General features: G+C 46.5%; 1 protein-coding gene across 2 annotated transcripts in view; it reads left to right on the forward strand.

The window, feature by feature from the left end:
- Positions 1-22,324, forward strand: part of LOC149352176 (follistatin-related protein 5-like) — a 321,346-nt gene extending 299,022 nt beyond the window's left edge. For both annotated transcript variants that reach the window (XM_089581323.1, XM_089581324.1), the window contains exons 8-15: positions 1,874-1,991; positions 2,541-2,699; positions 6,517-6,648; positions 8,201-8,460; positions 10,411-10,596; positions 13,464-13,644; positions 14,772-14,978; positions 17,822-22,324. In XM_089581323.1, the coding sequence (XP_089437449.1) occupies positions 1,874-1,991; positions 2,541-2,699; positions 6,517-6,648; positions 8,201-8,460; positions 10,411-10,596; positions 13,464-13,644; positions 14,772-14,978; positions 17,822-18,186 (1,608 nt within the window). In that variant the 3' untranslated portion in view covers positions 18,187-22,324. The remainder of the gene's footprint in view (positions 1-1,873; positions 1,992-2,540; positions 2,700-6,516; positions 6,649-8,200; positions 8,461-10,410; positions 10,597-13,463; positions 13,645-14,771; positions 14,979-17,821) is intronic.
- The last annotated feature ends 1,160 nt before the right edge of the window (positions 22,325-23,484 follow it).

Raw genomic sequence — 23,484 nt, forward strand, 5'->3', positions numbered from 1 at the left:
CGCACTAACGTATGTCTCACAATTTTTTAAAACAAATAACTGTAAACGTTAAAATTCACCCTGTTAATAGCTTTTGCAGCCCCTGGCCAAGCCAACAGCTATTTGGTATCTACCAATTTCGATCAACGACTGCATCAGAATGGGTAAAACAAAACTAACATAATGAAGTGAAATAATAAAAACTTAACGGGACACTTAAGCTCCGGCTTAAGGGCATGGCACGATAGTGTTAATGGGTCCCTTCAGCGGCCTGGAGTCTTCTTTGCGTATCACTTCGCAGACACGGACATTGTTCTTTCTTTCACCATCACTTAACCCTTAACCTTAATGCTATCGCGTTAGCAAAAACGGCAATGAGACCCAATTTCTGAAGGTCAGCAGGAGCTAGTGACTCGGACCTCTAGCTACTAGCGCCTGTTGTCTAAGGTAAGGGCTCTGGAAAAAGATTATCAATGCCTCATATGACAAACTTCACCTGCATCACCCGTTTGCTCTTGCATGAAGTTCGTGTATATCTTGTTTGTTATATTTTGACTTGTACTTGCGCACACCTCTTCTTGGAGTCCAAGGACTCTGCAGTACTATTCAATAAATAAAATAAATACAATACAGGTTGGCGTTAGCTGGTTTCTTTCAGGTCAGGAGGGACGCCTAAATTCTGTCATCTTAGTCTGATGTCCATTTTATTCCATGGCTGTTCTTGTGGGAAATGTACACCAGATCTCTGTGGGACCTACATAGGGATCTGATGTTTTTCTGACTGCGCTCTTGGCTGTTACCTGCAGAGCTGTTTTGAAAAGGCAGAGCCCAGTCGGTATTTATTCCTTTCTTTTGTAGGTTTCATTTTCAGTTATCAGATGGAATAACAAAAACGTTTATTAGAAGAATACTGCTTTTTGCTTCCTTCAGCCTGTTGCTCGCCAACGTGCCTACAAATATGGAAAAATGCGAAGGGAACGTATAGTGGACAAAGTTCACTGTATCCGGATGGGAAAAATTATTTTGTCGTGGTTAGTTCACTCAAAGGACTGCAAGCATCGGGAACATGCGTGTTCCATTGACGAGAAGAAGTATCAGCTGATTGGGCAACTAAATAACAACAAATAAGGTTTTTCCATCAGCAAGTATTCCGCAAATTTTCGTCTATGGTTGCACCATAGGGCAGGTTATATCGAAAACAATGAACTGTAGCAATGCTACGTAATGGGATGGAATTAAAATGACTGAAATCAAATCACTCTTCTCATACAACTTACCTCTTTTAGACTTCTCGAGAAGTGCATTTTGTGACTTGTATAGGAAAAAATAACTAATTTTCATCATGAGCTGTCTTTCTAAATACGATAGTAGTAAAGCAAGCTCAGTGATTTCTTTGTATAACTTTGTTTTATAAGGCTGATGTTTAATGAATGTGATTGTGAGTGGGCAAAGAAAGAGAAAAAACAGTGCGTACCGCTATATCGTGAAACTAAGGTCATTGCCAAAAATCGGGAAAAAACTGCAAGGAAATTAACGAGGCCTACAACATATTGAAGCAGAGAAATGCATGTATCAGCACTCCTTCGCTAACACTACTGCAAAAAGAGCTGTCACTCCTGGGGACTGATAATCTCTGCTGATTTCTAGCGTGCTTCTGTTGCTGTTGTCACATTTATGGTTTTTTTGCACTTTGTATATTTTTCCCTCGCTGCCGACATCTATGTATTTATACTTGTATGATCAGCAATAAACCCTCAGTTGTTAGCAGCGCTGTGTCGTCCGTTTCCGTGTCTTTTGTGCTCGTCTTCGTTCGCGCTGTTTATTCAAAATCAGCTGCCTGATTTTCGCTCCATAATAAGCACAAAGCACCCAATCACTGTTGTCTCACTTGCAGGTGTTCGTTGATGGCTCGCTATACCTTACCAACGTCCAACTGGTCCACTCTGGGAACTACACATGCCACGCCCAGAGAAATCATGACGTGATTCAGACGCACATTCTGCATGTACAAAGTAAGCTCATTCATACGTGACTTTTTCTCGTCTGTTATAAACCTAGCGTCGTGAATATTCGAACTGCGCTGGCGATTAACCTACACTTTCTTACCAGATCTGAAAAGATAAGTAGCAAAAGAGGTGAACGGGCCTGCGGCCACATCTTTCGCTGCATAAACGTGACCATTAATAAAATAAAAACAAGTTTTTGAGCTCTCTACCATCATGGATAAATTCCACATCGCGATATACTTTTCAATGATATGCTCCCAGAGTATAATATATTCCGTCATAAATAAATGCTTGCCTGAAGTCTTTTTTTCCCTAATAAAGAACAGGAGAAGATAAAAGAGGGTTATATGCGTTATATTTACAACTCGTTCTTCAGAAACTTTGCTAATAACTCTGAAACCCCCTCTGACCAAAAGAGGTAGTATACGTGTTTCGCTTGTATGTATGGTCATCTATACTGTAGCTTCAGCCACATGAGGTGAACGCTCAAAAGGCGCGGTTATTTCGTTACAATCTCATTCAACACGCCACAAATTGTTTCTTTTCCATTTACAGCTATGCCCGAGGTGCGCGTGATTCCAAAGCTGCAGTCGCGGGCGCCAGGCGAGTTGGCTGAGATGGAGTGCCACGTGACAGGAGTGCCAACGCCACGTGTCACGTGGCTCAAGAACGACGAAGGTCTACGAGTTGCCACTGACAAGTACACTATCATTGGTGCGTTCCATTTTGCATACCTAAGGAAGAATTCTTTTTATCAAGTCACGCGAGCCTAATAAATGCAGCAAAACCGCGAGCTTTTCTAGAAAAGCTAATTTGGGCGTACCATTTTCCGGTCTCGAAACTGTCTGTCAGTGCGTGAAGCACAGGCACTCAGCCTGTGGTGAGATCTCTGTGTAAAGCTCGATGATACGTCAGGGCTGTTTTGTGCGGCAAGTACAAACTGGTGCCACTGATCCTCTGTTCATTTATATTTCCATTACGTCACCTGCTGCCCTCAGGGAAGCTGAAACGTCATTGCTTTTAAATTATCATTCTGGCATGCGTGACCTTTCATTCACTGAGCAGATTTAACTGCGCAAGTCATGATTTTGTGCAAGAGACGTCGTATAGAGACCAATGTTCTGGATTGCATGTTTATTTGCGCGACATATCTCTTTGTATATTATAATACCCGTATCCAATTCAGTTGTTGCTCCCTCAGTGCAGAGTAATTTCAGTGACTTTTAATAGCTTTTGCATCAAATAAGCACGTTGATTTCGTGAGAGGAAACAGTTTCTCACTAATAAAGCTATGAAACCAGCAGAGATAGTGTTTTTGCTGAGAGACTGGACACTGAAGCAGACATTACATGCTGCCTAGAACGCAATTTTGATTGGTGTCGAAATATAAGGAAAACTTGTCTTGCACTTCAGAAGGAAAACTTCTGAAGTGCAAGCAAGCCAAGCGGAATCTTTCGGGTTCAGTAGCGCTATTTGAGAACGGTGAGGTCGGCATGTCCGATAAGATGGTTCGCATGGTGCGCCATCTGATGATAAAAGTTCTGAAAAAAAAAAGAAGTGGTTGTCTAATAGGCATGCCAAGCGGTTTTTCGTTCGTTTCTGTTATTCGCCAGGAGCTCGGAAGGTTGCAAATCATTAAAAAAAAATAGAAACAACGTCCGTGTTGGCGTTGCGAGAGGTTCTAATTAGGGGACGAAGTTCGTGACTTCATTTTCGATTTTCCGAGGAACGCGGTGCCCTTTTAGCGCAGAGAAAACACCGGTAGCATGCCCGAGGGGGCAATCAATCAATGTAGCATAGCGTCTTGTTTCCTGTTAACATATTTCGTTAGCGTCTCTCTGAACAGATATACGCAGAGGTTGTTACACCAGCGGCCGCTTGAGTGGGTGTGCGCCATCTGGATCTAACTGCGCAATGCCAGCAGCTACGCGGACATCTTGTTTTCCAGATGACAGTTTGAAGTCCGCAGCGCTTACGTGAGCGTGCTCTGCAATCAGGCTATACAAGGCTGCCGTTAAAGCGATGTGATCTAGCAGTTTAACCGCGTTATTTTCACTTCTTTTAAATTTCAGCGCTACTCTGCGACCACGGATGACTCGACCTAGACGTCCCGCGGGAATGCCAATCGATTTGTTCACTCCTGGAAACTGACTCATTTTGCCTGCATGATACGCCCGCTTTCAGTGACAACGTTTCATCGTCGAGTTTTCTCGGAATGTGATGCCTAACGATGTAAAAGGGGAAGGTGTCTTTTCGGCGCTCCTCGCGAGCTTGATTTCGAATTTGTCTACATTGACCGACAAAAATTCAGAATAGATATTTCGAAGAAATTGAGCATTTCAAAGCTTTGTATGGTTGTCACTTTCGAAACAATTGGCGTCAAGTCTGCATCATAAACAAGCTCCCACAAAGATCACTTAGTCAATTAATTAGCTTTTTTTCTTCGTCGAGCAGTTTTATTCTCCGCAACAAAGAATGTCCGCCTACCTTCACAACATAAACTATGATATATCACTTGTGCTCTTAGTGTAGGCTTTTAAATGTAATAATCATTACTGGGGAACCTGAGGCAATTTCGACCTCTGAGATGACCGCCAACTGAATTCCCTCTTTCGCAAGTGCACAACACTGGCGATCACACAAGTTCTGCCCTAGACTATAGCATTTACACGCGTTTTACAAGACTACTAAAAGAATCATTGCGTTTGCATGGTGTTGGTTAAAACAGAGAGAGAGAGAGAGAAAAGGACGGAAAGGCAGGGAGGTTAACCAGGCGATGCCCAGTTGGCTACCCTACACTTGGGGAGGGGAAATTGAACCAATTTTTCAGCAGTACCTCATTAGTTGTTTTTCTTCTGCTTTTATTAATCTCGATTCATAAAAACTGCAACATTAAAAAAAGGACATTCCCTATGCTCCTTGGTTTCAATGACTGTTCGCTTCCGTCATGTATGTCATAACGAGCACCTCTTTCCATTCCCTTGTCTTCTGAATACATGGTTTGAGAAGTTTTATAAGTACCACAGCTTCCTTAAAGTTTGCGGCCTTCGTTATCAGTGAGCCGATTCCTCTGAACTTTATTGACACTTTGCGCCGTTGAAAGGGGCAGGATGTAATTAGTACGTCATTGGCGGTGTGGTTGAAGAACTTGAGCGCATAAAGTCGAATCTACCCTAGGCAAGGTCCCCGCTCATGATAAAGTAAAGCCGAGCGTTATTCCGAATGCACACAGACTGCCGCATGGATTTAAAGATGTCGCAGGGCGATACAGGGTATTAGTGCTATTGTCGGCGCCAGATAATGTCAGCAAGGTCGGCAGGTCTGCTAGCGGCCAGGTAGGGTATCCTATCCCGCACACAGAAGAAGAGACATGCAATATTAAACTATCACTTTTGTTCCTTAAAAATTAGTGTCGTTTATTCCCTGTCCATGTCGCGCGGGCCGGGCGCGAGCATTGCACCATACACCACCTCCCTCTGTCTTTATATGCGCTCATTCTAAGGACCGCTTGATTCTCATGGCCAGAGGTGCCACATTCACGAGGCTCCCCACTGGCCCACATGTGCACGTCCGGTTCAAAGTATTCAGGACACATAGTACACTATCCAGTCATGCAGGGGAGAGCTTGTTGCGCCTCTGAAGCTCTAAATCTCTGCACGGTGAAGAAAACCCTCGTCCACGCCTTTTAAGGCCCAGTGTTCGAAGATTAAAGTAAACAATAGCCACACTTGAACGCTTGAAAAAAATGTATTCATACAGAAATTTAGGCACATCTACTTGAAGAAACGATGAATGGGTGGAGCCGGTCAATTAAATGTCGAATAAACCAAACTGTGCCGTAATTAGTGACTAACCGCAGCGCCTGGCCTCCAGTTCAATGTGAGCAAAAAAAAATAAGGCAGGCCGTTGTGCGGAGGGGGATAGAGATTTAGGGAAGAAGAGCATTAAAGCATTGGTTAGTTTCTGTCGCTGAAACAGGCAAGGAAATACTGTGATATTAATCTTCCATTTAAGAACAGCACTAAGTCGATTTGTTTCGAGCAACTTCCAATTTTTCTCGTGCTTGAAACAACTACAAATATATTCGCAGCACTCACGCTACCCGCTTAATCCCACAGTATAAGTTATGGAAACCTATATGCACTTGAATATGTTATATTAGGAAACGTCTGTCATCGCGAGCCTGTTTGCTTTGCAGGATTATGTCGCAAGTAATGCGCCTTGAAAACAATGTAGTAGAACTTTTTGACGGGTTAGTTGGTACATCGTCTTGAAAGAATGTCGTACGCCAAAAAAAAGGCCGAAACAGGAAGGAAAAACACAGCGCCCCTTTCCTGTTTTGTGTTTTCCTTCCTGTTTCGTCCTTTTTTTGGCGTACGACATTCTTTCAAGAAAACAATGTGTTCGTTCTCTGCGCCACATTTGCTTGATTTTTCTTTTATGGTCTTCGACCTCTTTTCGAGACGTGCGGCGCCAAGAAGACTAATAATGTCTAATATCGACTTTTGTTCTTCTCTTTGCCCTCCCACAGGAAATGGAACAGCCCTAATGGTTGGTAAGATTACGTACAGCGACACAGGAGCCTACATGTGCGTTGCATCGAATCCTGCTGGCTCCACAAGAGACATCAGTTCGCTTGTTGTCCAAGACCAGCCAACGCCAAGTAAGAAAATCAACCGCCTCACGATGAGAGCCGCTGCAAAAACTTCGCGTGCTTTCTTTACTAACAGAATTCGGAAATCAATAGCGAGAGGTGCTTTCTTTTGCGCTGTATGTGAGTGTGAGGTGTTTCTGCTTGCACTACATTTTTGGTACGATTTATAATCGTTCAACGCTGAGAAAGCGGCGCATTTTTGGATGGTAGGAATAACTTATTACTCCGGTGACGTTGAAAACGTTCTTCTAAGTCTCCTAGACACAACAGACGTGGGCGTGTGTGGAGTCAATCTCAATGGGTTTCAACAACACACTTTTTACGTAGCTCAGAAATAAGCAGATGCTCTGGCAGCATACACGATGAGTAATGTCCTCCTCAGTCTATTTCCATACATTTCCAAAAGGAAGGTAAATCCGCTATTTTTTTGCTTTCAAAACGAGAGGGACGGGTAAGGGGGAAGCAATTTCGCTTATCCTTGAATTCTTGTCACTTTTCTAAAACTCAAAACTCACGCAGCTGACGTCCGTGACGCAAAATTTCTTGTGTATATACGAGCGAAACCGGCGAAGGGATCGGTACCGAGGAATAACGTTGTTCTTTAGCCTTCGAAATGTTTTTTCATGTTGGACCAACTTTATTTACACGCATAGGTAAGTATACACAGCTGGCCTTCCTGCACATGCCAGAATGGGACATTTCTCTTCTTTCTTTGGCATACTTAAGCGAAACCACTCTTCTGTCCCCAAAGTGGCTTCTTTTTTGCTATTTTACATTATACTTTCAGGGCTGCCTTTGTTAGACAGGGTAATAGGGCGTGTATAAAGGATTAGGGGGGGGGGGGGGGCGATAGTAGGCGCTATATTGCTGTAGCTCTCTCGCCACAGGTGTTGTTGTTGTCACAGATCATTTTGAGGACAATGTGCTCCATAGAACGGATGGCCGGAGAACGTAAGGCACGCAAAAGAAATCAACACAGTAACTCCGCTTGAAACATACTTAAGCTTCTTCGTTTCTCAGCTTTCAGCGGTATGTTTGTAGCGCATTTGGCTTATAGAGATTCAGTGTTTGTATTATAAAACCAGCAATGAAGCAACCGCCTCTTGATTGTGAATATGTGCATAGCCGTATACCGAAATTAAAAGCGAGCAGACGAAATGAAGCGTTGCTGGAACTTATGCGTTATTACTCGAGTCAGTGATGTCACACTTATTCTGAAAAGTAGCAGTACAGCTCTGGGCATCAGTGCTAAGGTCAAAACTTGACTGAAGCCAGCATCGAGTCTCTCGTGGGCAATATAAAAACGATGCGCACATTGACACCCTTTGAAAAGTTCCTAATCGCTGAAGAAAGAAAAACACATTCCCTCCGACGTTAAGCATGTGCACGCCGTTAATGGCCTTACTGTACTAGAATGGCATGACCTTGCGGCACTGTGCTTTGGGTATTAGAAAGCCAGATGTTAGTATTTGTCGCGCAATCGTTTTTCGAAACAGTGAAAAACGACGCAGCTTTTGACTGACTTCCGTACGCTAAAATCTGCACGTTCACCCACGTGCAGCGGCCCCGTCTGAGGAGCGTCGATTTTTCACCTTCCACGACTGGGGCGTGGCAGTCTACGACCCGGACAACTGCCGCCTCTATCACCAGATCCAGAGCGTGGACATCATCCCGGGAACGCAGGAGTACGTGTGCGGGGACCGGGGAGCCAACTGCTCCTGGGGCCGCGCCATCAATGTGGCCGACCGATATGTCTACGTCTCTCAGCCGACCAAAGGCCGCGTGCTCATCATCTCACGCATACAGATGGTCGTCGTCGACGTAAGTTGAGCCTGACTCGTGCATACCTAGGAGGTCGCTGAAGTGTACGCTGCAGTAGCGCCAACGTTTGACGCAAAACTGTGCCGAATAGGCGAGGACTTCCTTCCTAAACATCTACGCCATTAGTTCCGAACTTACCAAGCTTTTCTTAGTTCTGAGCAAGGATAAGCACATATCCTTAGCGCTAACAGTTAGACGCTGTCAAAGTCATCAGTAGCTAATTGTGCCAATGACAGGAAGAACCCACATAAAGAGAAGCACTTCACATACTTTCCATTGTTTCCATGTATAACGAGCGCAGGACACTCAGTGACAACTGCAATCACTGGCTGACGTATAGTAGGTCATCACAATTGTCGTTAAACGACGCTGTTTCTTCGTAAGTATTATCACGGGCGTGAAATACTAAATGGAAATTACAAATTCAAACACAGAAACGAACGCTTTCGCCGATGGACGTAAATTGGAGAGGGATTGAAACGGCCTCCCTCGTCAAAAATGCCGCCAACGAGCACAGCTCCGCCGTCTCCCATGAGATGGCGCCATGTGCGCAGTTGAGGAGTAAAGGCGACAGTACGAAGCAATGGCACTGCTGGCGCCACATCGTAACGCTAAACTGAACTTCACAACGGTCCACGGGCGCTTGGATCGGGCGCGCGAGAATCGAGGTGGCCATGAGTTTGTTCATCAGCTAAGCGTTTCTGGTTCGTTGCTAAGATTTTTTTTAAGAGTTCAAAAGTGTGAGTTTAGTGTAATTTCACCCTTAGCGTAGCTATGCTCATTCTGCTTCATTCTCAGCATTCCAAGTTATTCTGCTGCAGAAAAGTGCGCGTCTGATTAGTTTTATGGCATGTACCTGAGTGAAATCCACCTGTTTGTTGCAATTCTGCAGTCCGTTGGTCGCATGAAATGGCCATCAACATGAAAATTATTCTCTCGACATGGCAAAATAAAAATTCGTTCTTGTTTGCGCAGGAAATGATAAACGAATGGATGTCTGGCGAAAAAGTTTTGTATACTGTAAGTGCGCTTGGGCTTTCTCATAACTAAGGAAATAAGAATGGGAATTAATCAGGAGGCGCTTTTACTATTAATTCTGCCTTTAATAACAATTCCTCTTCCATAATTTTGTTTCGCTTCTTTTAAGATAGATGGCAATAACTGCGAGTACTTTTAAAGAGGGTACGCCGGTTTTTCCGCGAGCCAAGAGCGAAACTCTGCGTATACAAACTGGAGACGAGGCAGTTACATGTGCTAAGGCGTTATTTCTAGGCGTCATAATCTTTGTATATGGATGGTGTTATCAGGTATTGCACCCGCTACCTATTGTGTGCACGTGATGCTGCGCCGGTAGTCAGGCGATGGTTAGCACACTCGGCTATTGCGTCTAGCATGACAGCTACGTAATGGTTGATGTGCAGGCATAGGAAAAAAAAAACGAAGGGTCTTGTTGGTGCGTGATTAGCGTCGAGCTCGTTTCAGCGGGCGTCCTCTCATACGACAAGCGCGTCTTGGCCCGACGAAAGGGCTACGTCGCAGGCGTGCAGACGGCCCAGCTTAAGTGGCGCTGTGCAGCCGACAAGGACGAAAGGGTAGGATGCTTTATGCGGAGAAGTGTGCGTGTGCGTGTGTATGCGTACGTGCGTACGTGCGTGGGTGCGTACGTGCGTGTGTGCGTACGTGTGTGCGTGTGTGCGTGTGTGCGTGCGTGCGTGCGTGCGTGTTTAATGGAACGAGCTTGTCTGTGGCAAGTTTGTGGCTGCATTTAGTTGTGCCGATAACAAGCAGTGAAATCCCATTTAAAGCCATATCAGAAGACTGCTGATTATTTCGATCCCAGCTATGGTGGCAATTATTGGCGAGATGTCCTCTCTAAAAGGTGTCAGCGTTCGGTGCAGCCCACGATGTCCCTCTGGCCACTCAGTGTCGTGTCTGACCGGTGGTTTGTAGGTGGTGGTGACGGACAAGTTCCCCGTGGACCTACACTACGTGCCGCACTTGGACCAGGTGTGGGTGCTGTGCTGGCGAGGTCCCGTGGACCGCGGGACCAAGACCATCCAGATCATCCGCGACGCTAGCCAGAAGAAGAAACACCACACCGTGCACCCTGAGCCAGTCGACGGACATTTTGACCTGGTACGCCGAGTTGCATGGAGCGGTATTGAAATCGCACCTCTGAGCGGGAGGAACCCACATAACATGAGACTAATTTCTAGAATTCAGATGTTCGTGCGACAACAGTACAAGACGCTGCAGTGAAACCGTGTTGTAAAAAAGGGCGGAGTGTTTGTAGGCTCAAAACGAAACAGGCGTTCTCAGGCCGCTGCCGGAGATTTTTCTATGAGGGGTTATCTGATTATTCTGTGCACGAAGGTGTCGTGTAAGTAAGCTTGCACTACGTTCCCTTCAGGTACTTCATTCTTCCCAGCGTACCACTTGTTTTCAGCGGTTAAACATTTTTTTATGAAGCAACACAAAGTAAACACGCTTGGATACGGCAGTCTGTAAACGTATGACATCTTAGCAGTGTAAACGTATGACATCTTTCGTTTCCCTCCCTGCTTGAAAGCGTTGAATTCAGAGAAAATAGCGGCTGTTGTTAATTTCATGGATAAGAAGGCAACAGCGAGAAAATATAAAAGACGGCCTGGTCTTATTGAGCAGTCGAACCCAGGGTAAAGCGTACATATTATGCTTAACTGGTAGGGGGCGGCAGAAAGTTAGGTGGGCGGATGAGATTAAGAAATTTGCGGGGATACGGTGGCCGCAACTGGCGAAGGACAGGGTTAATTGGAGAGACATGGGATAGGCCTTTGCCATGCAGTGGGCGTAGTCAGGCTGATGATGATGATTACGCTTAACCGATGCCATGAAAAAATTGCAGTAAAAAGAAGGAAGCGAGTTGGAAAACTGTCAGACATGGGCAGTGTCTTTTGTTCCGGTGGTAAGATTGACATAAAACGGAAGGACATAAAACGGAATGTTACTGGAGCGCTTCAGGAATATTAGGCATGCATATAACGTGCAAAGCAGCCGCGTGTCAAAGCGCACAGGAAGCACCAAAACCGCTTTTGTGGATTCGTGCCCGTCCTGTGTCCTGATAATTCTCAGTTTTTAAAGTAGTTTTCAGAGGCTCTGCACTAATCTATGCATGATCTGCGACAATGCTGGGATTCAGTGTATAAATAAGTAAGCTTTCAATTTTTTTTTACAGCCGAACGGTGAGCAGTACAGGAAAGCCGTTTCTGCAGATAGGTTGTGCGACCAGGCGGACAGAGAACTGGAGGACGACTGTTGCCGTCATGGTCATAAGTAACTAAAATCGCTTGGTAAAATTTTTAGTAATCGCAGCTAGCTTGCAAGTTTATATGGCGGACTTCAAAGGTGGTCGTATTCCTAGATTATTCCACTGAGTGGAATTCCCGTAGCGCGTCCGTGTTCGGAGACATTTGCCTCTAAATTTCCAACTCAGTTCCGCTAATTACGCAGCAAGGCAGTGACGATCAGTGTGAGGCTCCTCCCTGGTGTCACAGAACTGTTGCTCATGACGTTTCTTTGATTTCGGTAGCCGAATGTGAAAGGTAAAGTTATCAACTTCACCTGTTGCACTGCGCCGTCGGTAGACGAAACGAGAGACCATGTGTCGCTTCGGGGACCTCACACTCTTGTACTACATGCGACGACCACCACCACCTCAAAAAACCATACGAAGACGTCACGCGCTCACTCTCTCTCATAATAATCGCTGATTCATAGTTTAACAGGCTTTACGTGTAAATTATCTTAACAGTAGCATTCACTTTTAAGAAGTCCTCTCAGGCGTACTGAAAAGTTTTAGCTACAGCGTTCTTACTCCTCTATAACCCCCTCCCCTCTGGCTACACCTCCCCCCCCCCCCCCTCCCCGCAGCCAGAAAAGTCCTTTTGGGCAGGCAACGTTCCCGTATGATTTTCCTGTTTTTTTCCGCAAAGCACAATATTGGCAAAGAGTGGCGATCACTCTAGAGAAGGCAACGGGCATGTTCTGTCCGCAGAAACGAAACTTACTCGAACAGTGTTTGACTGGCTCAAAATGCACTTTAACAGTATTCCTGCTATCATATAATTGCTCAACCGCACACTATAAGTACTTTAAATCGGTAGCGTGCTGCACTAACGAAATTCCTCTCGGCTTAGCGTTCACGCAGCGTCTCTTATACTCTGAAAGCAAGCTCCGTGTGTAGTTTTTCCAGCTATTATGTTATACAGTAGATTTCTCAACTGTAGAACATTCTAGCATGGTTCATGCAGTCTACGAAGGTCAAGAGCCCCTCAGTCCTCGAACGATATGTGTTCAGCAGCTGACGTATAAAGAAAACAACAACGACCAACCGATAAATACCAGCTACGAGTGAGCTTGTTTTTTCATGCCTTCAGGCAATAAAATTTCCATGTGACCCGATTTACTTCGTGAGCTCCAGACGCAGGAGGCACCCAGTTCGTGGGTTCGATCCCGGCCGCGGTGGTCGAATTTCAATGAAAACGATATTCTAGAGGATTGTGCACTATACGATGTCAGTGAACGTCAAAGAACCCCAGGTGGTCGAAATTTCCGGAGCTCTCCACTACGGCGTCCCTCATAGCCTGAGTTTCTTTTCTTTCTACGATGAATTTTTGAACATTTCCGTATTGAAAATCTTACTATAAATCAGCTAGTATTTTATTTGTTGGCCTTCTTAACAATGAGCTAATGCCCAACGTGTGAGAGACACAGCGGCGATAAGAGCCGCTTTTATTAAACGCGTCAGTGCTTGCTTTGTGTCTATATGTTGCACTTACACAGGTGACCGTTCGCACATTTTTCACCCATGGAATTTCAGGCAGCTTCTCCAGAAATTAAACCCCAAGCCCTGGTCCGATAGCCGGACCCATACGTTCACAACAGAAGGCACTGCGATGCACGATGTTGCAATCAGACCGTAACTGTCGCAAGGTGCTAATCTACCGTGACCATCTTTGACGCAGGTAAGCGGGCTGTTCATTCCGCCAGCGCAGGACCTCGGCTACCCGTGGAAATACGGCTACGTCGTGCACACCAACCAACGTGGCATGTACAAGATGGACCTGCGTGCCATGAAGTACATCAAGACGGTCGACCTGACGCCCTACAACTGTGCGCCGGCCAGCGCTGACTTTGCCTCCCTGGGTACGCACACGAGTCCGCACACGGGCTGCGTTTAGACTCGAGAGAACATTGCCTCCTTATGACTACCTGTGTGAAAGGTTTCAACCTGCAACTTCTCTTTCTTTTCTCTGTACTTTCCTTTTGGGCTTCCGAACTTCCTGTGATACCACTTACCTCCAGTGCACATGCTGTGCTAAAGGTCCAAACTTAAGAGCATGCAGTGAGTGTCACTGTCCGTGAGTCCGTTGAAAGGCACAAAACTTAGTAAAGGTTTTTTCTTTTTCTCGACCATCGCAGCCTCTGACATTACGGCTGCTTTCCTTTCACGTAAGGCTAGCGAGGGGGCGTTCTCGTGCAGCCGCGCGACGAGCTGTGTAGAGTCCGGCGCCCCAAATAATGTTAATGGGGTCCTTTTTGTACTAGCTCACGCTGAAGGGTTGAAATGCGGGCCAGTTGGTACATTGTACCAATGTACATTGTACCAATGTACATTGTATCAATGTACATTGTACATTGGTACATTGTAGCTCACGCTCTGCGTGGAGGTGCTCAACCACGTTTTGCCGTTAGGTTATTTGTTCACTATTTACCGGCACAACTCCGATCAGGCCACAAGAAAGGAAATAGGAAAGTCGCGTAGAATTTTAACTGACGTCAATATTGGTGCAGGCTTCGCCAAGGCGTGCGAGTGGTGCTCCCCGGAGCGAAATATGAGACGCAGCGACAAAAAAAGAAAATAACATGTGACCTTTTTTATTCATTCGGTTTCGCAGTCAATACTGAATATTTTTGAAAATGTGTTTGTTTCCTTATATATCACTTGAGTCGTACAGCATGACTTGGAGGCACCCATCCCTCCTGACTACAAGCTAATTGTCGTTATGCAAATATAAAGCAACGAAAATGCACGCAGCGCTCTGTACTAACGATATGTCTGTGCCTCTTCTGCGATGTCCTGAGTGCGATTATTGTTCCATCCCATTACAGCCGCCCATTTTCTACATGCTAACCTCTGATAGGTTGCAAATACTCTAAAAAAAATAATACACGAGTAGAACCCCGGCTAGGCAGCACAGGGCCGTTCGTAATGAGAAACAGCTACAGTACAAAGCTGCCTGTACTGATGCACCGGCTATGCGCACGTGCAGGGGGTTTTGTGATCCTGGAGTGCTTGGAGCCCATCACCCAGCGACCCATGGGCCAGATCCTGCTCGACTACCTGACCGACACTGTGCTCTCACACAAGACCAACCTGTTCGGCCGTCCACGCGTCTCTCCCGACTCGCGGCACGTCATCACGCTGCAGAGCGCCAACAACAGCGTCGTCATCGTCGCCCAGGAGGTCACTGAGCAGGGTAATTGCCCACTCACTGTCCGGGCACGCCAGCCGGCGCTAGAAAAAATGACTCTGCGCACGAAATGTGCGCGGGATATCGACGCCCGTAAAATATACCATGTTCTGGTCTTCATAGTTACAAAGAGAAAGATATCAGGCTTCAGATTTCCCTTTGAAGCGTGGTGGATATATTTAAGTGGCCATTGAGTCATATGTACCACGAGTTTGAGGTGTGATTTCCTATCAGTTAAGCTGTTCGCCAACTTTTATATCTAACTAACCTCATCCCCGCGTTCCGTATGGTAGCTCTACATCCATCATTTTAAATCAGGACGCCTGATTGTTTAGCACTGAAGCGGAATTGCTGAACCTCTGCTTTGTGCGTATTATGGAGTGCATTGATTAGCATCACCTCTGCTACATGCCACCTGCAGGTGCTCACGCCCTGGGTTGCACTAAAATTCTCCTCGAATTGTGACTTCGAGAATTCGCGCTGTACTCATGGAGGTACAGCCTTTGTCAAAAGTAACCAGGCTGCATGGTTTGCTTCTCATTCGTATAAAAGAGCCCTCACGGCTTCCCTAAATACCAAAAAGTTCTTTGAAGATGAGAACAGGGGTTCTTCTTACCATACAGAGATTTAGGAGCTTGAGGGCTGGCATAATAGCTTTAATATACAACTGAGAAGAGAAACGTGCAGCCTGGTAACTTTTGACAAAGGCTGTACATTTTCCACACGATGTCGTGGGCGCTCGTTCTGTGATCCGTAGCTCGCTTTTACCGACACGAGAATATTTTGGACGCGATCATTTTCTTGGAAGGAATGATTTCTTTACACTCGCACCGCAGAGAAAATTAAGCGCTTAATTAATTGAACACCAGCAAGCGCTAGCTGGCTAACATTGGATATTCGAATGCAGTGAAGCACTCGCAAGTGATTCCACATTGCAGCAAAAGTCGCTTCACACGCAGGGTGCCGCTTCGTTCGTGCTGCTGCACATTTCTATGGTACGTACGTTGAATTTGTAATTTGTATAGCGGCGTTCCACTGACTAAGTTTCCCTTGCGCAAAAACCTTATCCTTTATACCGGTAGTCACCCTTAAAAAATGTCATATTTAACTCACTATCCTGCAATGAAATGTAGTGCTCGAAGAATTTAATTCTCATGTAACAATTCAGTTGTTTGTGTGGTGTTCAGCAGGTGCCTAATTCTATGCTTAGAGACGACTCAAGACTTTTTTATTTATTTATTTATTTATTTATTTATTTATTTATTTATTTATTTATTTATTTAATACTGCAGAGTCCCTCGACTCCAAGCAGGCATGAGCACGGGCATGAGCACAGATACAAATAAAAAAAACAAGATATGCACGAACTTCATGCAAGAGCAAACGATGATGCGAAAAAAGAAACCAAAAAGACAAGGGTTTCACATAGAAAAGGCTTTTACTTTATCACTTGAGTTTCAGCAACAACTTCCACGCCATGCACCGTGACTGCACCTTTTATTCCTTTTGGCTTTGAGTATCTGCTCTCGGCTCTTGCTCTTTATCAGCGATGGGGATGAGAAGAAAACAAAGCGGCTGTGCGTATGCGCTGCACTCCTTTCGAAATCAGCTATGGAATGTAGAGAGGAGGTTATATCGCAAATTGTTCTTCTCGGCCTGGCGGGAAAGCGAAACCATGATATGATCACGTGATGCAGCAGTCAGGTGGCCAGACATTCGTGCCTCTGCAGCACCCAGAATTCGGTACAATAGGCCGCAAACAGCGGTTCTGACAAGTACATGGAATAACGACATGCGAGACCGTGACGCGCGCTTCCTTGTTGGCGCGACAAGATTAACTGACTGGAGACATTCTTTATTATATACCGTTTAAGTGAACATTGCTGGAGGTACCATGCAGGCGTACGACCCCACCGCTGTCACGGCGGCCTATGAACATGCGAATATGGTCATTGCCAAATACTGCGAGCTTGAGATGAGAGGCGCAGCATGTCTATCTAATCGCTGAGTCTTTGAAATGTCTTCTCGCGAGTTTGTTTGTTTTTTTCATATATGGACGTGATGCTCAAAAGAACTGTAGCATGACTGAAACACTGAGTCTTTGATACATTTATCATGGCGTAGACCGCCAGAGCTACGCGTATACCGTGAGCCACCAATGCGCATGCGCAGTTGGCTCCAACGCACCATGTCTGCCCGCGGCTTCCCCGCACATGGCGCCTCGGGGCCATCCATGCACACGCATTGGTGGTGCGTGGTAAGCGGTAGCGCTGGCATATACGCTATGCTGAAACTCTTTTTTTTGTCAAAGATTTTCAGGCTACCATGCTCAGAGCTGGAGCGCAGTCGAAATGTTGCAGTCGCCAGCACTTCCTAGTGACGATACTTTTGAAAGTTAGCATGAATGTCCAACTAGAATGAGAACGGGCTTCATCGACCTCATTCAAGTAAAACAGCTGTGCATTTTGTACGCAAACAAGGGATTAGGCCAAGGACCGAGCGCTTCATCCGCGTGCTCTGTTTTGGTGCAGCGAAGCAAAATGGATGCGCTTGCGCATTAATGCCCCTGAGAAGCATGAGCCGACGTGAGTCTGCCGAAAAGTGTAGAGGCACCTGGGCTACACGAAACCCTACTAAGTAACACATCTATTTTGTCCCTTGGCCTATACTCGACAGGACTGCTTCCGACAGTTCTAGCGAGGCCAGTATGCTCCCGTTGCTTGCTACTTTACGACGCCTAATGCGCAGCGGAAGCACTGTCCGTATCGGGCTGTTTGCCCTTCATTCTTTCCACCCGTCATTTTCGCCACGCACTTGTTGTCATCTGGCTGACTGCACACACTTCGCAGGTCTTCGGTTCCTGTTCGACGTGAAGACGACGCTGCAGATCAGCGACGCCACCTTCTTCACGTCGCGCACGAGCCACAGCTACGACCTGTACGCCAGCTCGTCCACAAAGGAGGACATCCTGCTGGTGAACCTGCAGGACGGCAAGGTCGAGGTCATCACGGGCACGGGCCGCGCCATCGACCCGCGCGGCGCGCGCTGGGGCAACGCCAACCGACCCATCAGCAGCGCGGGCGTCTTCGGCACCTACATGGTCACCACGGCCAGCGAGGCCGTCTTCGTGCTCAACGGCAAGACGCGCACCGTCAACTGCGAGATTGGAAACGTCGTCCATCCACGCATGATGGTTTGGGTCCGCTCGCCCTAAGCTTTTCCCTCGTCTCTCCGCTACCACGCTCCCTCCTATATCTCTCCCCTCGAACAATTCCGGCCTCCGATTGTCTGTCTATTTATTTTTTCGCGGCTGGGTTCCGGTTCTCGCAGGTGGCTGAGAAGCAAGCTACAGGCTCCTCACATAAACTGACAGCTAGCAATCGTGGTTATTGCCAAAAGGACCGAAAACACGCGCATAGCATGGTTTTTCGCAGTACTTTCGTCATCCTACGCGTGTTAGTTTCTTGCGAGCGTCTCCTATGTCTAAGCAGCTTCTCCGCCTCGCAACAGCGTGGAGAAGGGGAGCTGCTGGCTATAGAATGCCCGTTGTGGCACATCGCATTAGGGCACTACGCTTGTGACGAGCAGCAGTGGCGTAACTGGTTAGCAACTCAGCTGTTGAAAGTTAGAGGCCATCAGTGTCTCGACGAAACCGCTCACACGCGTCAGTAGAAAAAAGTGACACCGTCGTTGGCTGTTCAGAAGAGGCTCAAGAGCCAAATGGTACCTTCTATGCTAGGGCCAATCGCAGGAGAAAGCGTTAATTTAGTAGGGCCTTTATATATTTTGAACACATCGCCGACGACTCGATTAAGGCTACAATTTGAGGCGGGAGTGTGGCAGCAGTGAACGATGAGAATTACAACCGCAGATGGAAGAAATTAGCCCGTGCTTTAAATTTCAAGCCAACCGCTTGCGACTGCAGTTCCCTTTACATACGAGTTTTGTTTTTCTCGTTTATAAGTGTTCGTTAGCAAGCAATAAGTTTCACCAAGGGGCAGCAAAACCCGTCGTTCTGGAGGAGGCGGAGAAGTAGTCTGCAGCCCTTAATGCGCAGGTTTCCTAAGCGTTTTTGTGGAGCTGTGTGTTTCATCGTCTTCGGTACAGACTGCGCGAAGTTTAAGAAGGCCGCCGTCCACTTAGGAGTTAAGCATGCTGTCTACCCCGGAGAACTGGAATGCGCCGTCTTGTTCATTTTATTTGTTCAGTTATTTTTTCTTTCTGAGCGCGCATCTTTATCGGAAGCGAACTCGTGACACCCCAAGGGGGAGAGTAGGAGGCGGGCATCGAAGCAATTGACGCCGTCTGCTCGTGCCGTGCGCGGCTGGCGTCGACGTCACATGACACGGATTGCCACAGGATTTGCTTCTCAGCATGTCTTTGTTCGCAAGCCGCTTATATTCTAACACTGACTAGAAATCAACGAAGACACGAAAATAGCTTTCAGGTTTTGCCGCAGTTCACGAAGTTTGGATTCACTGTAATTTGGCGGCACAGACGCTCATAACACGAAACTCACCTTTTGGAGAAAAAGAAACGAGCGCTGTGGTCCCAACAGCATGTGTTGTCAGCATTTTCGCTTTTCTCTTACCGCTATTTGAGCATCCGTTGGGCATTCGTACGTCTCGTTTTGCAGCTTGTAATGCTTGGATAAATTAAAAAGCGCCGCGCCTGCAGCTACCAGCTATATCGACAATTCAATGAAAAACGTTCTTCCAGCTGCAATACTTAGTCTCGAGGGAGTTGTATTTGAATAATAAAAAGGCAGTACGTGAAAATCAGACCGCATGCAATGTACTTTGGGAAAGGTGAATAGCTTACACTCACTGACAGTACCTCTGTGAGTTCACTGTTGCGTGGATAGAAGACCATGAAGGTGCCATGTCGGCGACTGGGTTTTTTTATTTGCTTATCAAATACTTGCGGTCAGTGCGTTCAGAGTGAGGCTGCCAGGTACAGCAACAAGTGGAAATGGTCAGAAAGAGGATAAACATAATGCGGTCCACTTGCTTACAGCCAGAGTCGAATAGCTGCGAGAAAGTATGACTTGACAGACCCGCGAGCTCTGGCTCTTGAGGAGTTCTCTGGCGCGCCTTGAGTAGCGGCGAGCGCATAGACGGCGAGCGGTGCCAGCTGATAATGCTGCTGTTCAGCTCGGTTCTGAGTCAAGCGCTGATGAGACTAGACGTTCTTAGCTTGGCTGCTGTTAGAATGCATCCGAAGTCACAGGACCCAGGACCTACAACGTGGCCTTTTCTTTTGAGAAGGGCCATTGCGCTTGTACTATTGCTGCCACCGAGGGTCAAGAAGTGCGTGTTGTACATAACTTGTAGCGATATATATTTGTTTCGGGTTGTGCAGTACTCGGCGTCCTCTGTAGAAAACTATGCTCCATCCGCCAACTGGAGCTCCGGCTTAGCCAGTCATGTTTTCAGAGCACGTTAAGATATAGACCTGGGCAAATATGTGCTTGCTACAATACGCGGAGGTGGCGTGGTGTGGTGTTCGTTTTCGCATCCCGTGCTTACTTTAGCGGCCAGGTGAGCTGCGCGGTTTGCTTAGCCTGGAATGCCTCAGTTGGTCGAAATCAGTTCTTGCTTGACGTCACTGCTGAAGTAGGCTTTCACGAGTGGTCGCATGCCAAGTTAGAAGGTGTTACAATGCTGCACCGTCGTGTTGGCCTGTCGTGTAGTTGTGGTGGTCTTCAAGACTTGTTCACTTTCTTGAAAACGGCTCGGAACGACCGTAGATAACGACGGCTGAGTAGTAAGCACGCATACTCACACGGAAAGCGCTTTTTTTTCCTTCTGCTCTTCTCTGGAGAATGAATTTAAATGTTCTAGGTGAGCTGCTAACGCTGCGGAAAAGGCATGTTCGTCTGATAATGTCCTGCATCCACTTGATCGAGTCAGAATCTTATGTGTACCATAAAAAAACGGCTTTTTTATTTTGCTTTTTTTTATAGTTTTAACTTACGTCACTGCAATTCTAGTCTTCAACGCTCGTTCGTGTAGTGTCGCACTTGTAAATATGCGTATTTGAAGTTACAATGGAGATATGTTGCGTCAAGGCGCAGATGTAGACCAACTGGTTCCGCTATATATAATTCTCCAGGTGTGCTTGTCGAAAGTGCATTGATGTGTATGTGGCATAAATAAAAGAACTGTGCTAGAACGCACATATATTAGCGTTTCTGATACTCCTTGTGAACAAGGAAGTATGCTTTGAGTCACATGTTTGAACTCTCCTAAAGCTGAATTTGTTGAGGATATTCACGCAGTAAAAATAACGCCGCTTGGATGTCTGTTACTGATTGTGCTGGCGACTAGTAACATCAATTTTCAGCTTAATTAAGATGAAGCAGAAGAAACGCTCTACTTCAAATGTCACACAGTTAAGACTGACCTGATTTAGTTTAGCGTATTTGATTTTTATATATTTTTACATAAATCAGTAATTGGCGCCTGCCATAGATGTGAGAAGGCTCATTATTGGACAAAGGCAAATTGCGATCACGTAACACAACTTAATCGAATACCGGCCGCAGCCTGCACACGCTTGATTTTCAGCATGGACAGCGCCCATGGCTTTCTGCGCAAAGACGCCTAGAAAGAGCTACCATGCACGCGATACTCGTAAATCGGCAACGAATGTAAAGTTCGCTCTTTTGGTTGTGGACCTGTTCCGACGCCTTTCTCGGTCTCAATATATAAAACAAAAAGAGAGATAAACAAAACGCTTAAGTATTCAGAGGTGGCCCACTACTACTCGTCGAGTTCAGGAGTTGTCCTGGCGGTCTCTTTTAACTCTTCGTGAGCGGCGTTCTTAAACAGCTCGTCCGCGTGCGTGGCTGCCTCCAGCACATACTGCCGGCCATGCAGGAGTTGACAGGTGAGCGCGCCTAACGAGTCGTGGAGGCCGCACGCGACGTAGGTTCGTCGGGCCTTGAGCGATGTCACAAGAGGCTTGCAGCACGCAACGCAGCGTAATGATCCCTGTGCAGAGTGCGTCGTTTTTCTTCCGTTCTGCGCACGCCCTTGTTCGTCCTCCGGTCACACTGAGCGGCCAGGTATGATCTCCTTGAGCCCAGCTCTGCGAGTCGCAGGTGGTCACCGCTGTCCGAATGCCGCGCGCCGCCGGCACACTTTTTCTCCGTTCGGCAAAGTCGCGAGAGCTATCTGTTCAGCGCGGCCTAAAATGTATGTTCTAACTTGTGCTGACTGTATACATGTGGTATTATTTTCTGTAAGTAGAATTTTCATGCGTGGTACCGTCTGTCTGCTTGTCACATGGCTCATGAGATGCGTAAGAGAGCGTGACAGAAATGCTTGAATAAAAAAGTTGCACTTGCAGCGTGCATGTCTGTCGTTTCATTCGTCGGAGCTGTACTTCATTCGCTGGCCGCCGGTACAGGTAGGTGCTCAAGAAACTGCAGCAGCCATCTCGCAGGTAATGTACTTGAGTCTTTTAAGACGCTGTTAACGAAGTTTCATTTGCTTTTCTCGATTGCAGGCAACGTTAGGAAGCTTGACACTCACACACAAATCTAATGTGCACTGACTAAAATATTTTGTAACTGCTTCAGGAAGTATGTAAATTCTGTTTGTTTAAGACGTAAACTTAGTCGCCAATGTCAGTTGTTGCTGCTGTTAAGGCAGAACTTGAAACTCTAAGCTACCGAAACGTGTCTTCGTGTCCTTTTCATGTTTTCACCACCCTGCGGCATATTTCCCACGCTCGTAACCAGCCATTCGGAAGGCAACAGAACACTGGCGTACAGCAAGAGAGACAAAGGCGAGATATCGGTAGGGACTTCCACTGGTTTCGTCTTGACTACGGTGACGCGATCGATTACTTACTACTCTACAGCACACCGAATGTATCGCTCAGTGCATGCAACACTTCAAATACGGAATGAGCTGAGCACATAAATAAAAACAAAGGTCAAGTTTGCCAGAAACTGACTCTGAAGAATACGATCAGCACACTCGCCTCCTTATATCAACTGGAAACATCTTTCCAGCAAGTGGACATCCTATGAGCTATACACCGTAGGCTGCGAGGAACGACGTACTGGACGGCTCAGAGTGAGATCCGACCATCCGGGGATGTTGGACATGCGCGGAAGCCTTAATACACGATCTTTTTTGAGCTTCCGTTTCCATCAAATGCTGCGGCCGCGGCCGGGATCGAGTCCGCAACGGGAGGATCTGCTCCTCAGCTAGTTGATGCATTAGCAAAAGAACTGGGAGGCAAACAAGCTAGCAATGACACCGGATGTTAAAAAAATACGTGACATGAGACTTATGAAGACTGCCCCGTGAAATGCTAAGGTGCTGCAGAAAGGTCGGCTGCTGATCTCTTGTTACTCTGCCACCTTGTGCCCCTGCCCTCGCCACTTCGAACTCTTGAGAAGACTTGGGGTGAGTACGCTAAATGGGTTGTTCTGTGCAACGGACAGTTAGTGATTTATAAGCAGGCCAGCATATCCGTTCTTATTGTTCTGCCCAAA

The sequence above is a fragment of the Amblyomma mixtum genome, chromosome 3 (assembly GCF_055824585.1).
Source record: "Amblyomma mixtum isolate Tamu chromosome 3, ASM5582458v1, whole genome shotgun sequence".
NCBI classification, from domain to species: Eukaryota; Metazoa; Arthropoda; class Arachnida; order Ixodida; family Ixodidae; genus Amblyomma; species Amblyomma mixtum.